General features: G+C 39.3%; 1 protein-coding gene across 1 annotated transcript in view; it reads left to right on the top strand.

The window, feature by feature from the left end:
* The first annotated feature begins 1,544 nt into the window (after positions 1–1,544).
* Positions 1,545–17,118, top strand: part of LOC132425088 (filaggrin-2-like) — a 73,221-nt gene continuing 57,647 nt past the window's right edge. Inside the window, 6 exon segments of the mRNA XM_069540625.1 lie at positions 1,545–1,682; positions 2,706–2,727; positions 2,730–3,330; positions 3,611–4,153; positions 4,809–4,908; positions 5,072–5,437. Coding sequence (XP_069396726.1) covers positions 1,545–1,682; positions 2,706–2,727; positions 2,730–3,330; positions 3,611–4,153; positions 4,809–4,908; positions 5,072–5,437 — 1,770 coding nt within the window.

Here is a 17,118-nt window from a genome sequence, read left to right as displayed (position 1 = left end):
TGCAACGTGTCCTCATACTGGTAGGTGGGCCGGTACCAGCCTTTCTGCAATCATCTCAGAGATGAGAATGTGAAGAGGTAGGAAAGTAAACATGCACAGAGGTGGAGTTAGGTTTGTTGAAATGAATCAGCCCATCCCACAGAGGGCAGCACCGACATGTTAGCTATATAAGGGCCACCAGCTCAATCCGTTGTCACCCTGCAAGCTGCATCAGGCTTTATCCTACTTGTTCCTTTGGTGAACCAGATGAGAGAAAATTCATCCAGCTATATCAATGGATATTTGGTTGGTTGTTGCCCATGGTAGAAATCCAGGGGTATGAGCTAAGGCAGAGTTAATATATATTTGGCCTTTCTGCCTTTCTTCTTCTTTTTTTTTTTTTTGAAGTACACGGGCCTCTCACTGTTGCGGCCTCTCCCGTTGCGGAGCACAGGCTCCGGACGCGCAGGCTCAGCAGCCATGGCTCACGGGCCCAGCTGCTCCACGGCATGTGGGATCTTCCCGGACCGGGACACGAACCCGTGTCCCCTGCATGGGCAGGTGGACTCTCAACCACTGCACCACCAGGGAAGCCCTGCCTTCCTTCATTTTTGTTTCTTTCTTTTTTCTTCTTTTCATTTGCTTATTTGTTTGTCAGTTTAGTTTATTCCAGGGTATTTTTAGAATAAATCTGTCTTTGTTGTGGAGAAGAATAATGTAAGTAGAAATCTGCCTTCTTCTAGGCCATTCTAATACTCTCTTCCTAATTATTTTTCATGCCATGTTTTCTGGGTTGTCTAGCTCAAATAGGGAAAAGACCAGCACTGTTGTAGAGTCCCATCCTTGGTCAGTGTCAATTTCCAGAGCTCCAAGATCTAATCATCCGCTAGTCAAACTACTGCCTACATTGCTGATTCTTTCCCCCGATTATTGAAAGAGAACAGTGTTTGGTCAAGGCGTAGGTTAGGATACCTCCTGAGCGTTGATGAGGGCTATCTCATGCTTCTGAAGCACCAGGATAGTGTTGGCCCACTTTGCCCATTTTTAATTTGTTAAATGCCTTTACAGTCCAGTTTAGCTTCTGGTACCCAGAGGGGAGGTAGGTATTCATGTTAGAAGGTCTGTTATTTTTGACTCAAGAAAACCATTGAAACTAGCCAGAGAGACTGGGGAAATAAATCTTGGCAGTTCTAGAAGACTTGGAAGCTCCACGCTAACACCCAGAAAACCAAAGTACACAAAGGGTAGAGATACTGTGTTAAGAATATATTCATCCAGGACATGGAGATCTGAGATCTAGTCCCAGTTCAGTCAGTAACATACCATGACTTGATCTTAGTAACATAACTCAAAGTTAACAAAATTAGTTTTCACTGTGTTAAAGTGTGTTGTAACATCCGTGACCTATCCTTACTTGTTGATGTATTTTAGGTTTAAAAGAGACAAGATATTTGAAAAATCATGATGATGATTATTAAAATCAGAACTGTTTAGAATTTAAAAGAAAATAAAATGAATGATAGGATCCTTTCTTTTCCTTCAGGTTCACTTAAAGCTGCAAAAAGATGACCAACCTCTTGAGAAGTGTTGTCACTGTCACTGATGTTTTCTACAAATACACCAAGAAGGATGGGGAGTGTGGCACACTGAGCAAGGATGAACTAAAGGAACTCCTGGAGAAAGAGTTTCGTCCAGCTCTGAAGGTGAGGACCATGTGCCAGGACTGAAAGCTGCTAGGGTCCTGTATATTCTCTGTTATATGACTAAAGAGTAGCTAAAAAGTGCACAGTCCCCATGGCCTTTGAGCTAACTCTATGAGCAGTACTTTTTGAGGACATCCAAAAGTCTGTTGAGGCAGTGTTTACTTTTAGAAAGGTGAATGTTTTCTTCCTTACTTTCCTGTACACTCCCACAATGCAGACCTTCAGACTTTTTCATGCCCCCAGGTTTTTCCTTCTAAAATAGCAGAAAATAAATTTGTGCTAAGATATCAATTTATAAATTACCCTAGTAAACGAGGAAGAAAAGGTATAAGAGAGGGAAAACATCTATAAGGGGAGTCAATCAAGTAGCCAAGGTGACTAAAATCTGAAAACAAAATACAAGCATTTTTTTCATCTACTTCCATCAACTATTAGCTTCAAAATTATAGATCGTGGGCTTCCCTGGTGGCGCAGTGGTTGAGAGTCCGCCTGCCGATGCAGGGGACACGGGTTCATGCCCCGGTCCAGGAAGATCCCACATGCCGCAGAGCGGCTGGGCCCGTGAGCCATGGCCGCTGAGCCTGGGTGTCCGGAGCCTGTGCTCCACAATGGGAGAGGCCACAACAGTGACAGGCCCGCGTACTGCAAAAAAAAAAAAAAAATTATAGATCGTAACATAGAATATATTAGTATGCAAGACTTAAAATGTATGTAAAACTAAAATACACCAGGTACTGAACTTGGTTTATTCAGCTCCTTCCTGTATGCCATACCTGAGTACCTAGTCTTCTAGCTTAGGTCCTTGAACTGTATCCTGCTGAGGATTCCAATAGCTTTTATTCCTTTCTATCACCTCTTCACACCTGCTAGGTGCTGTTAGGCTGCCTTAGCCTAAAGTATTTCTTGGTTGGATTAAAATACCTAACATCAAACATTCACAATTCTATAGCTCTACCCAAATAATTTAGCTGAGAATATGGACTAGGCTGACCAGGTCTCCTTTGATGTGTTGCTTGTATACAGAACCCAGATGATCCAGACACAGTGGTGTCATCATGCATATGCTAGATCGAAATCATGACCAAAGAGTGGACTTTACTGAGTTTCTTCTGATGGTATTCAAGCTGGCTATGGCTTGCAACAAGGTTCTCAGCAAAGAATACTGCAAAGCTTCAGGGTCAAAGAAGCACAGACATGGTCGCCGACACCAAGAGGAAGAAAATGAAGCAGAAGAGGAAGAAGAGGATACATTCGGACAAAAATCAGTTTACAGATATTCAAGTTGCAGTGAGGGAGAGGAGCATGGTTATGGTTCTGAGAGCTCGAGGGGAACTGTGAAACATAGATGTGGGTCCAGCTCTAGGAGGCTGGGAAGGCAATGTGGTTTATCTAGCTCAGAGAGACAAAAGGGATCTGAAAAAAGGCTCCTTGGGTCCAGCTCTGGTCACTCATAGAGTAGTGGCAAAGAAAGACATGGTTCCAGCTCTGGAGAGCTGGTGGAAAAAAGAAACAAGTCACATGTTAGCCCCTCTAGGGAATCTGGGGAGGAATATGAACCTGAATCTGGATCAAAGAGTGGGGGAAGGAAAGGTCATGGTGGTCTGTCACGTGGATTAGATGATAGTGAACATGAATCAAACTTTACTTAGTCAAGGAGTGCAGGACAAAAACTTGGGTCTAGCTCTAAAAGTTCAGGAAATGGTTGAAGGGAAAGCCACGCATGTGGTTCCAGCAGTTCAGGTGGGTGTGGAAGGCTACAAAACGCTTCTAGTTCTTGTCAGGCAGGTAGATTTGGAGGGCAAGGAAACTAATCTAGCTATACCCAATCAGGTTATCAATCAGGAAGTAGTGGAAAAGAAGGTCACAGATATATCTCAGGAAGTCAGTCCTCTGGATATGGTCAACATGAGCCTAGCTCCTGTAGCCAGTCTTCTAGTCAGAGAGGATATGGATCTAGAGCATGTGGTCAGCCACAGAACTGTGGAGGACAACAGGGAACAAGTTCAAGTCAGTCCTCTTGTTGTGGACAATATGAGTCTGGAGTACGTCAGTCTTCTATTTATGCTCAACATGGATCTGGTTCCCGTGGATACTCTTCAAATTCTCACCAAAAAGGGCCTGGTTCAAATGAATTTTCTAAATGTGGTCAACATAGATCCAGCTCAGGTCAGTCTCCTGGCTTTGGACAACATGGGTTTGGACCAGGTCAGTCCTCTGGCTTTGGACAACATGGGTCTGGCTCAGGTAAATCCTCTGGCTTTGGACAATACGGGTCAGGCTCAGGTCAGTCCTCTAGCTTTGGACACCATGCGTCTAGATCAGGGCAATCTGGCTATGGCCAACAAGGGTCTAGCTCAAGTCAATCATCTGGCTTTAGCCAACATGGGTCAAGTTCAAGTCGGTCTTCTGGCTTTGGACAACATGGGTCTAGCCCAGGTCAATCCTCCGGCTATGACAAAAATAAATCTAGGGTAAGTAGACAAGGAAGCAATGGGCCTAGTTCAAGCAAAAAGTGTCCAATATGTAGAAAACCAACATCAAATTCACCCCACAGTCAAACAAGAGGAAGCAGTCAGGAAAGAACTACTCAGAGTGATAATGAAAGAAACAGGGGTCACAGTATACCAGGAAGTCACACTGACAATAATGACAGCATTCATGGACATAGCCAGAAAAGGCCAGGATCAGGTCAGGAAAGGAGACCGTCCAGAAGGCAGGAAACAACACATAGCCAGTCAAATGACAGTGAAGCAAGTCAGATAACTGGGAAAGATATTCAGCATTTACCCATGGACATTCTGGAAATGACCATAGAGAATTGAGATCTAATACAAGTAGAAATAAAAATACAACCCATGGACAATCAGGAGAGAGAAGTAGATACTCTAGTATAGGTCATGGAGATACAGCAACGACCCATGAACAATCAGGATCTAGCACAAGAAGACAAGAATCTACTCATGGTGAGTCAAGGGATACCGTGACACATAACGAGATTAGTCGTCTATATTCTGCATAAGAAGAATCCAGCAGAAGTGGAAGAAAAGGATTAGTCAGAGTGAGTTCAGTGACAGTGAAAGGCATTCAGGAGTCTCACACAGACACTCAGGATCCACTCATGGGCAGGTTGGATCTCAACATGGCCAGTCAGGATCCACAGTTAGAGAGAGACAGAGAACTGTTCATGGGCAAACTGGATCTCAACATGGAGAGTCAGGATCCACAGGTAAAGGGAGACTGGGAACTGCTCACAGACAGTCAGGAGACACCACACAGTCCACACAGTCCACGTCCAATACAGTTGGAAGACAGGGATCTAGTCACAGTGTCCAGCGACAGTGAAAGGCATTCAGAAGTCTCAGAGACACTCAGGATCCGCTCATGGGCAGGCTGGACCTCAACATGGACAGTCAGGATCCACAGTTAGAGGGAGACAGGGAACTGCTCATGAACAGTCAGGAGATACCACTAGACACGTCCACTCTAGTCATAGACAATCCACACGGTCAGGATCCAGTACAGCTGGAAGACAGGGATCTAGTCACAGTGAGTCCAGTGACAGTGAAAGGCATTCAGAAGTCTCACAGAGACTCTCAGAATACACTCACGAACATTCTGGGTCTGCCCCCAAACATTCAGTCACTAATACAAGCAGAGCACATGAACATTCAGGAGATACATCTAAGCGCTCAGTATCAGATCAAGGGCAGATGTTGACTCATGAACAATCAGGATCCAGAAGTTCAGGGAAAGAGGTATCTTTCCATGGACACACAGGAGACAAATCTACACACTCACAGTCAGCTCGTAGGCAGACCACATCTACCCATGGACATTTAGTATCTGGCACAATAGAGAGACATGGGTCCAGCCATACACAGTCACATGATACACATAGGCAGTCAAGCGATAGCCTAAAAACAGTCAAGTAGCAGCCATGCTCAATCTGGTATGTCATTCTCAGTCACAGATTAGTGGAAGACAAAGACATGGATCAGGTCAAGGGTGGAAACATGGCAGTTATGGAAGTGCAGCATATGACTATGGGCAGTCTGGGTATGGACCTTCTGGGGCCAGCAGAACAAGGAGTCGTAATTCTAGTCCTTTGAGGTCAACAGATAGAGCTACAACCAAGCAAGTGTCTAGACATGGACAATCAGTTTCTAGTTTTGACCATACGGGATCAAAAGCAACAGAGCAAGAAGACAAGATTCAAGTCATGGACAGTCAAAGACAAGGCAGTCAGCTGATTCCCATAATCATTCTGGATTCAGTACAACTAGAAGGCAGGGATCTAGCCATGGGAATTCAGTACCAACTCAGAAACAGTCAAGAGACATCCATGTTCAATCTGGAAGGCAGGGATCCACTCCTAGCAGTCAGCCAAGTGACCACTCTGTATCTGGCCATGGAAAATCCTTAGCAGCTCACAGCCATTCAGATTCTAGTTCAACTAGGAGTCAAGGATCCCATAGTGATAGTACAGGGCATTCAGAAGATTGTGGGGAAAAGATTCATGAACAATTAGGATTGAGGCATAGACAATCAGAGTTCAATACAATAGGTATACATGGATCCAGCCAGCAGCTCTTGGGAGATACATCTCATGAGTTGCTATGATCCAGCACAAATTTAGCAACACAGGGATCAAGTGATGGACAATCAGGAGATATCCAGGGTCAATCTGGATTCAGCACCAATGATAGACAAGTATATAGTCATGGTCAATCAAGTGACAGCTATGAGCAGTCAAGTGGCAGTCACTCACTTGATAGCCAAGACCCTATGGTAACTGAAGAGTATAGATATAGGTATTTATCAAGCAGTATAAACACACGGAGTGGGGAAAGGCAAAAGCAAGAGTCTGGATCGAGTCAGTCAGGGACCATGAGAAGATAGAGTCAGGATGTGGATGATAAGCAGACAAGAGACTCTGAGGCCAGAGGTTACCATGGAAGAGAGAGAACAGACTCTGGTTCCTTTTACTTAGATAGCAATACCCCACTCTGTGAATATGTCCAAGAACAAAGGTGCTATTACTTTGAATAATAATTTGAAACCAAAGGAAAACAAACTAACTCAAGATAAGACCTAACCCAAAGGAGAAATGAGACACACAATATGGGATTAAGATATTTAACATGGTCCTTTCTTTTGGTAGTGGAGGTATATGTCTGATCTTTTATTTTAACTGTAGCACTGTATTCTATTTCTTTTGTTTGGTGCAAAGCTTTTTTGTAAGGCTCCATAATCATTGAGCTCTTTGGTTAGAAAATAGTGGATGGAAGAAGTAAATTGAATTTGAGACTACATTTAGAATGATATGACAAAGTGATTGGGTGCTCTGGAATAAAGTGAGCATTTAAAAAATTTCTGAGACTTAAATTTTGGATATTCCAGATTGTTTTAATTGAGTGTTAACAAACCTAACCAGGAAGCTAAGAGACATGGTTTAGGAGCCAAAATTTCCCTAATAACATTATAATACATTCCATGCCCTGAACAAAGAATGTTGTAGTACTTGAAGATTCAGAATATTTGCATCTTTTGTGCCACCACTGGAACTCTGTACTACTACTTTTGAACTTATTGTCATGACTGCCTGGATACAGGATCCAGAAAATTGTATTGTGTAAACATTGAAGTAAACTTTCCATCAAGGTATATTTTGTCTTCTCTTTTATCTTCACAAAAACAAACATAGTCTCCTCCCATGGGGTCAGATGCACATTTCTTTCTTCTACCTCTGGACACCTAGATGGCAGGAAAATACCTGAATACTATTAATAGGGAGTCCAAAGAAGGCAAAACTCAATCATGTCTGATCTTTTCCTCAATCTAATCACTGTCCAAAGCATTTATAGGAAGAAATGTTTTATGCTGAGGAGTTGATCTCAGATACTTTGGTTAATCATGATCATCAAAGCAATCATTATTAAACATAACCCTAAGTGGCTATTTCCTGAGACCACACAAGCTCTGAAAATAATAAGAGTTGAGTCACAGACTTTCTCTGTCAAATATATTAACGGAAATATCCCTTAGCAATGGAAGCTAATGGGAGTGGAGGCTGATGGGGTCCTGAAGTTTCCAGTCAAATAAAAACAATTAAAAATATACTCCTCCCTAGGAGGAAAAAAATATGTGAATTTATTATAAACAGAAAGAGACATAACAAGGAGTAGAAAAATATGTACAAAAGATACTAATTTCAGTAGAAAGTTTACTGCTGTAAAATCAAAAGGAAAAGTCCACAATGTGAGAACTAGTACAGACTTTAAAGATCATCCCCTTAATTTACAGATTAAAAGAAAAAAAAGCAAAGCATATTTAATCTAACCAAAAAGAGTGATAATTCCTTAAATCAGAATTTGATGCTCCACCATCTTCTCCTCCCCCAAAAAACTCAAGCTACTTTTCTTCAACCTTCTCATTTGAAATTCAAACTAAAGTACAGTTCATCAATGGGTGTTCAAGATCGCAGCCACTACTGGGGACAGAAGTTATATGAAAGACCAAAAAATAGTCTCATTCTTCTGATTAGACTTAGAACATATTCCATCTAGTTTTTAATATTTCATTTTAAGAACTATACAAACTTTAAATCATGCTATGTGATAAATAGAACACTAGTCATATTAGTTTATTAGTGAAAGAAAATAAAATTATTGTTCTACTATTAACAACACACACAAAAAATAACTGAGTATATGGTAGTTAACCCTAAGTGGTAACCAATTCATACAAATCTATCCATCATCATACTTTCATTGAATAAATGCTAATTACCAAAGAATAGTTAGAAATTTAAATATTATGCTTAATCTCATCCAGTCAATTTCTATTGTAGGTAAAGTAAATGAGACTCAAAGAGATTAACTTGCCCATATCATGCAGATAATTAGAAGTGCTGCTATGACTAGGGTATAGGTTTCTGATTCTTAAACCAAAGCTCTTTCCATTCTGCCAGGGGCTCTGCACTCATTCCATTCATTTATAACTTCCACATTCTTTAATCTCCAATTATAAAATTTAGGAGTATCAAAAACTTCACCAGTTCCCTGAATCAATGTTAATTTGCCTTTATTGTATTTGTGTGTGTATAAATACATAGGATCAAATATTTATCAGTGATTCCCATAATCCCTTGACCACACTCATTTGAGTTTAAATATAATGAAAAAATTATATTCCAGACTGCTAAAACCATCAATAATTTTGTTTTAGTCAAATTGAAGGCAACTGTCCCTTGTAAATTACACCAAAAGTATTCTAAAATAGTTCAAAAAGAATTACATATTCCCCTTCTAAGATAAAAGCAAGACAGCAGGTATGGTCTACAAGGAAAACAGTTAGAAAATGTACTGCACCCATATGGAACCCCTATGAACAGTTGAATTTCTTAGATGCAATTCTGCTGGGAAATTAGTCATAGGGTATGTATGACTAGAGATTTTCCCTCTGCCACCACGTGTGTGCCAGCATCCTATGGATAAAACATCTCTGTACCAAGGAACACTAAGTTAGGTCAAAGCATTCTTCAAAGCATGTCTGTACTGTCAGGGAGGAGCATGTGGCACTGAGGAGAAACTCTGAATGGCCAAATTAGGAGGAACAAAGATAAAATTCTTCTTTCCCCAAACTTTCTAGATAAAGATGACCTTTGGATGTGGGAAATTGAAGGTCAGTTTGTACTGGACACACTACATACACTGGTTGTTCTGCTGGAATGTAAGTCATAGTCCTCTGTGTTATGAGAGTTTATGATAACCAGAAAAGGCCTTCCGAAATAATACTACATGTAGTTTATTTTTGTGTATGGTGTTAAAGAATGTTCTAATTTCATTCTTTTACATGTAGCTGTCCAGTATTCCCAGCACCATTTATCTCCATTATATAGTCTTGCCTCCTTTGTCATAGAGTAATGGACCATAGGTGCATTGGTTTATTTCTTGGCTTTCTATCCTGTTCCATTGATCTATATTTCTGTTTTTGTGCCAATGCCATACTGTTTTGAGGACTGTAGCTTTGTAGTATAGTCTGAAGTCAAGAAGCCTGATTCCTCCAGCTCCGTTTTTCTTTCTGAAGATTGCTTTGACTATTCAGGGTCTTTTGTGTCTCCATACAAAGTAAAAAATGTTTTGTTCTAGTTCTGTGAAAAATGTCATTGGTAATTTGATAGGGACCGTATTAAATCTGTAGATTGCCTTGGGTGGTATAGTCATTTTGACAATATTGATTCTTCCAATCCAAGAACATGGATTAAAGACCTAAATGTAAGACCAGATACTATAAAATTCATAGAAGAAAACATAGCAAGAACACTCTTTGACATAAATTGCAGCAATATTTTTTGACCCCTCTCCTAGAGGAAAGGAAATAAAAACAAAAATAAACAAATGGAACCTAATTAAACTCAAAAGTTTTTGCACAGCAAAGGAAACCATAAACAAGACCAAAAGACAACCCACAGAATGGGAGAAAATATTTGCAAATGATGCAACCAACAAAGGATTAATCTCCAAAATTTACAAACAGCTCATGCAGCTCAATATCAAAAAAACAAACAATCCAATCAAAAAATGGGCAGAAGACCTATATAGACATTTCTCCAAAGAAGACATACAGATGGCCAAGAGGCACATGAAGAGATGCTCAACATCATTAAATATTAGAGAAATGCAAATCAAAACTACAATGAGATATCACCTCACACCAGTTAGAATGGGCATGAGCAAAAAATCTACAAACAATAAATACTGGAGAAGGTGTGGAGAAAATGCAACCATCCTACACTGATGGTGGGAATGCAATACAGCCACCATACGATCCAGCAATCCCACTCCTGGGCGTATGTCCAGAGAAAACTATGGTTTGAAAGGATACATGTACCCCAATGTTCATTGCAGTGCTGTTTACAATGGCCAAGACATGGAAGCAACCTAAATGTCCACTGACAGATGAATAAAGAAGATGTGGTGTGTGTGTGTATATATATATATATAATGGAATATTACTCAGCCATTTAAAAGAATGAAATAATGCCATTTGCAGCAACATGGATGGACCTAGAGATTATCATACTAAGTGAAGTAAGTCAGACAGAGAAAGACAAAAACTGTATGATATCATTGATATGCAGAATCTAAAAAAAATGATACAAATTAACTTGTTTACAGAACAGAAACAGTCACAGACTTAGAAAACAAACTTATGGGTACCAGAGGGGGAAGAGTGGGGGGGAGGGACAGATTGGGAGTTTGGGATTGACATATACACACTATTATATTTAAAATAGATAACCAACAAAGACCTACTGTATAGCACAGGGAACTCCACTCAATATTCTGCAATAACCTAAATGGGAAAAGAATTTGAAAAAGAATAGATATATGTATATGTATAACTGAATCACTTTGCTGTACACCTGAAACTAACACAACATCGTAAATCAACTACACTCCAATATAAAATAAAAGTTAAAAAAATAAAATAATACTACTTGCAATCAAACGTGAGTATATAAGCTGTGGGGGCAATGAGCAAGAGGAAGAAGAAGAAGAGAAAAGGATGAAGATTGAGGTAATGCTGGATTCGACTGGAAATCAACCCAGCCAATAAACAGAGGGCAGCTTCCTCTCTAATAATAAACCACTTGGCACGATTAAAAGGCCACTAACCCAGACTTTTAAACCTATTTTAAGTGACATCTTACCATCTTTGGGGAGTATGTTAAGTGAAAGTGAGAGAATTCTACTTATGAAGTACACGAAGGTACCAGTAGGAGAAGTTTATAAGTATTCTTTTTGTATTATGAAGCCATCTCACACGAGGAAGTATAGAATTTGCAAGGCATTGTGTCCATTTTTAAAGATTATTTAAATATATTAAATTGCCTCTTATATTGCCTGTTTTTTTCATTTCTCCATGATGAACACTGATGAAGATCTTGTGACCTCCTACTGCCTACAATAAAGTAATTAGGAAAAGGATGAAATGGAGAATCACTCTCTGTTCCCAAATACTTTGATGTGTTTCTGGCTTTACCAACTTTCCCTAGGATTAAAGTTGTAAGGGTTGACTGGTTATCAGTCCTTCATTAGAACATAGTCATGAAGTGTAGGAGAAGCAGTTTCCCATAGTGAGGCTATTAGAGAAGAGGAAATATAGAGAGAATCTGAAATCTACAAATCGATGATTTGCTGAGGGGGTTGCAGGGACATGATTTAAGGACTAAATAACTTAGATTCCAGTGTAGGCAAATTCTCCCCTTCCTCTAATGACCCAACTTAGAGTCATTACTTCAAGATTCCTCTAGTGCTGGGAGTCAAAAAATTGAGTTCCAGTCTACTTCTATTACTTCAGTTAATACAAATCATGCAATATTTGTGCTATTTATCCCACTGCGGATTAAAGAAAGAAAATTAAAATATTGAATGCCTACTTACTGTGCTTCAGATACTTTCCCTACACCTACCTTGCAAATCAAAAATGATCCATACTTTACAGGCAAAATTAGGCTTAGAGAAGTTTAAAAAAACTTACTCAAATCCACATAGCTGGTATGCAGCTAAGCAGCAAAGTCAGACCCCACTCACGCAAAAGCCCAGGCGTCTTCCACCCCCTCACACTACCCAACACAGAACCCTAACACCCAGAGAGCACACATCAAATGTTTGTTTCCCTTTCTTTCCTCTAAAAATCAGCTCACATCTCTTCTTTTAGATAGAGATAGATAGATAGATGATAGATAGATAGATAGGTAGATATAGAGATATAGAGATAGATAGATGATAGATAGATTTTTGAATTTTTTAAATGTTAAAGTCTTCGCCGTACCTCACCCAGCAGTATCTTTCCCTTGTCAAGAGGGCTTTAATAAGACAAAAATTCAACCCTTCTTCTTCCTCAAATTCTCAAGATGAATTTTGTCAGCTCTGATGTTGTTTGTTGAATTGCTTGGTTGGCTGGGTGTCTTAAAACCCAATCAACCAAAACACAAACAAAATCACATCTCATTTACACTAATTTTAGCATAAAAAAATGCATTAGAGAAATTATTTCCAATTGGTGCAATTTCAGGGGCTGGACAAGTATTATGTTGCTCCCAAAGCATACCACATAAGCCCTAGATTTGAATATTTGGGGGAGTTGGGGAATACCCAACACCCTTTATTTTCCAGCAACATTACTATCTAATTCCTATTGTTTTTATTTCTTCCAAATCCTTGCCTCACTCTTCCTAATACATTTCCTGACAAGTTTTGTCAGACTCAGCTAGCCAAGCCTGTAAGAAGAAATGGTTGAGCTCCACCTATGTGTGACAAAATACTCACATTTCTACAGCTCTCCAACAAGCAATCTCAGAATGTGGGATAGGCTGATGAGCAATCCCTCTCTGATTAGTTTAACTACAGAATCCAGATGATCCAGATGATGTAGGTGTTGTCAATGCAACATAAGGATCATTTGTTCACTCATTTCATTCATTGGAGGCAAGTTAGTAACTACTTAGTTGACAGATGCTATACTTGGCACTGAAGTTACAAATACCAGAAAGACATTGTCCCTGTCCTTTAGGAGTTTACATAGTAATTAGGGAGACCAACATATGAGAAAGCAATAGATGAATACTGTGGCAAGTGCTATAATAGACATGATTAAGGGACTGTGTTTGCGGTGAAGTGATCAACTGATTTTAACTCTGATTAAAAGTGAAGAAACAGTATTCAAAGAAATCTTAAGAGGGGAACTTTGCAATGAGTCTCCAGAAGTGGCCAGGAGTTATCCAGGTTTACTTGGGGAGACTACCCCAGGAATATATATCTTTAAGTGTGCATAAAGTCTTAAAGTAAGAAAGACGATGGTGAGCTAAAGGAACTCGAAAATAATTCAGCACAGGTAAGACACAGGTTGTATGTGGCAGCATGGTAGGAAATGATGTCAGAACAACAGGCAGAGGTTGGATAACAATGAATCTGATAAAACTTGCTAAGAACTTTAGTCTTTAGCTATAAGCAATGAAGAACCATCAAAGGGCTTTTGTAAAATCACATGATCATATGTTCATTTCAGAAAGGTTTTTTTTTTTGTTTTTTGTTTTTGTTTTTTGCGGTACGCGTGCCCCTCACTGCTGTGGCCTCTCCCGTTGCAGAGCACAGGCTCCGGACGCGCAGGCTCAGGGGCCGTGGCTCACGGGCCCAGCCGCTCCACGGCATGTGGGATCCTCCTGGACCGGGGCACAAACCCGTGTCCCCTGCATCGGCAGGCGGACTCTCAACCACTGCGCCACCAGGGAAGCCCTGTTTTTTTTTTTTTTTTTTAATGGCAGAGGGGCAAGACTTGAGGTGTGAAGACCAATCCAGCAGCTACTATGATAATCTGGGTAAAAGATGACAGAGGCAACATGGGGTACATAAAAGGGGCTGGATGCAGAACATATTTCTGAGATTTGTGGTTAGATAGTATACAGTGACTGAGATGAAGGTGTCTAACATGACTTGCTAGATTTCTGGCTTGAGTCAGAGACCAACTTTGTAGGAAGGAAAAAAAATGAGACTTTGATGAGAGAGTAAACTTTGTTGATATTTTCTTTACATGGCATTGTTTGGTTCAGGCCATTGGTCATATACAGAAACCTAGAAGTTCAAAAACGACCAACAGGCTATACATAGTCTACTGATATGTTTCATTTAGCCAGCACACCACTAGTTCACACTATTTAAAATATGAATTAGTTAACAATGTTTAGAAACTGGGAGATGACACCAAAAAAAAAAAGGCCCTGGATTTCTGATTTCTCTTAAGCCAAATATCCAGCCTGGGTCAACATCCTCCTCTCAATAATCAGCCAGATCTGGGCAGCTGTGATCTCATTTTGGATTGGACATGTGCAAGCCTGTTCATGAACGTCTCCCCAGCACTGTAGCTAGCTTCGGGCTTTACATGGATTATTCCATTTAATAATCATATTAATTTTGAAAATTAGGCATTTTTATCATTTTATGGTTGATAAAACTTGTTAACTGTTTTTGTCTTGGTGTTTGTTTGATGAGAGAAAAGAGAAAAAGAAAGGACAGTATAAAAAAGTCTCAGTATTTACCTTTAACAGAATTTCACAGCTGAAAAGGACACTGAAGATTATCTAGGTCAATGACTATAAACCTTTTGTTCTTGTTTTTGTTGTTCCATAACCATTTAAGCATCTTTCTCCCAAATGCCCTCCCATTAAAAAAATGCACACACCTACCTACACACAAATTTTTTCCTGTAATTTCAAGGACTTTGCAGACCAACTGAAGTCTGATCATAGATATTGACAGATTAGGAACCTCATGATAATCCCTTTATTTATTATTTGTGGGAAGTGAATCCCAATTGCACACAATTAATATATATTGACTGTTTAATCAGAAAAAAATCTGCAGACTATATCCCAGCCCAGTTCTTTTTCTACCATATTCTTTTGTCTTTTGGAAACAGAACCAAAGGAAAATGGATTCATGTCGGTATAGACTGAGGTTTAAGGAGAACTCAACATGAGAGCCCAGCTTTTTAAGTAGTCTTAATGTTTTTTCTTATTTTTTATTATTGGCATGTTACATAAACATGCAAGCTTACTAGTATAGTGAGTTAATTTACTACTATAAATAAACAAAACTCACATCAAAATTATCCTGGCCTCTATTAATCATAGGAATAAAAATGACTGCACATCATTATTAGTTCACACAGTGCATTCTTTCAACAAAGACATACCACAGTAATAGAAAGTGTTTTGAAAATTAATTTTAATTATAAAATGATACATCAATATATTTTTCCTTTTAAAAGTAGAATATTTATAGATGAAACTACAGTCCTTTCTGATCTTCATCCCAAATTCAATCCCTCTCCTCCTTCCCCAGAGATAATCACTGGGAAGTTGAGCTTATTCCTTCCAGACAACTTAAAGCTATTTTTTACACACATAAACCAGTACACAGAGAAAATACTTTACATTTACTATGCATTTTTATATTTAAAAAGTCATATTGCGTTTATATTTATGCATTATAAATTTTTCACTGAATAATATTTGGAGATGCTGATTTACAGAAATCTAGTTTATTCTTTTTAATTGCTATAGAATTCTATGCTACATCAGACTATACTACAAAGCTACAGTTATCAAAACGGTATGGTACTGGCACAAAAACAGAAAGCTAGATCAATGGAACAGGATAGAAAGCCCAGAGATAAACCCACGCACATATGGTCACCTTATCTTTGACAAAGGAGGCAGAAATGTACCATGGAGAAAGGACAGCCTATTCAATAAGTGGTGCTGGGAAAACTGGACAGCTACATGTAAAAGTATGAAGTTAGATCACTCCCTAACACCATACACAAAAATAAGCTCAAAATGGATTAAAGACCTAAATGTAAGGCCAGAAACTATCAAACTCTTAGAGGAAAACATAGGCAGAACACTCTATGACATAAATCACAGCAAGATTCTTTCTGACCCACCTCCTAGAGTAATGGAAATAAAAACAAGAGTAAACAAATGGGACCTAATGAAACTTAAAAGCTTTTGCGCAGCAAAGGAAACCATAAAGAAGACCAAAAGACAACCCTCAGAATGGGAGAAAATATTTGCAAATGAAGCAACTGACAAAGGATTGATCTCCAAAATTTATAAGCAGCTCATGCAGCTTAATAACAAAAAAACAAACAACCCAATCCAAAAATGGGCAGAAGACCTAAATAGACATTTCTCCAAAGAAGATATACAGAGTGCCAACAAACACATGAAAGAATGTTCAACATCACTAATCATTAGAGAAATGCAAATCAAAACTACAGTGAGATATCATCTCACACCAGTCAGAATGGCCATCCTCAAAAAATCTAGAAACAATAAATGCTGGAGAGGGTGTGGAGAAAAAGGAACCCTCTTACACTGTTGGTGGGAATGTAAATTGATACAGCCACTGTGGAGAACAGTATGGAGGTTCCTTAAAAAGCTACAAATAGAACTACCATATGACCCAGCAATCCCACTACTGGGCATATACCCTGAGAAAACCATAATTCAAAAAGAGTCATGTACCAAAATGTTCATTGCAGCTCTATTTACAATAGCCAGGAGATGGAAACAACCTAGGTGCCCATCATCGGATGAATGGATAAAGAAGATGTGGCACATATATACAATGGAATATTACTCAGCCATAAAAAGAGACGAAATTGAGCTATTTGTAATGAGGTGGATAGACCTAGAGTCTGTCATACAGAGTGAAGTAAGTCAGAAAGAGAGAGACAAATACCGTATGCTAACACATATATATGGAATTTAAAAAAAAAAATGTCATGAAAAACCTAGGGGTGAAACAGGAATAAAGACACAGACTTACTAGAGAATGGACTTGAGGCTATGGGGAGGGGGAAGTGT

The sequence above is a fragment of the Delphinus delphis genome, chromosome 1 (assembly GCF_949987515.2).
Source record: "Delphinus delphis chromosome 1, mDelDel1.2, whole genome shotgun sequence".
NCBI lineage: Eukaryota > Metazoa > Chordata > Mammalia > Artiodactyla > Delphinidae > Delphinus > Delphinus delphis.
This window is presented reverse-complemented; position numbering and strand designations above follow the sequence as displayed.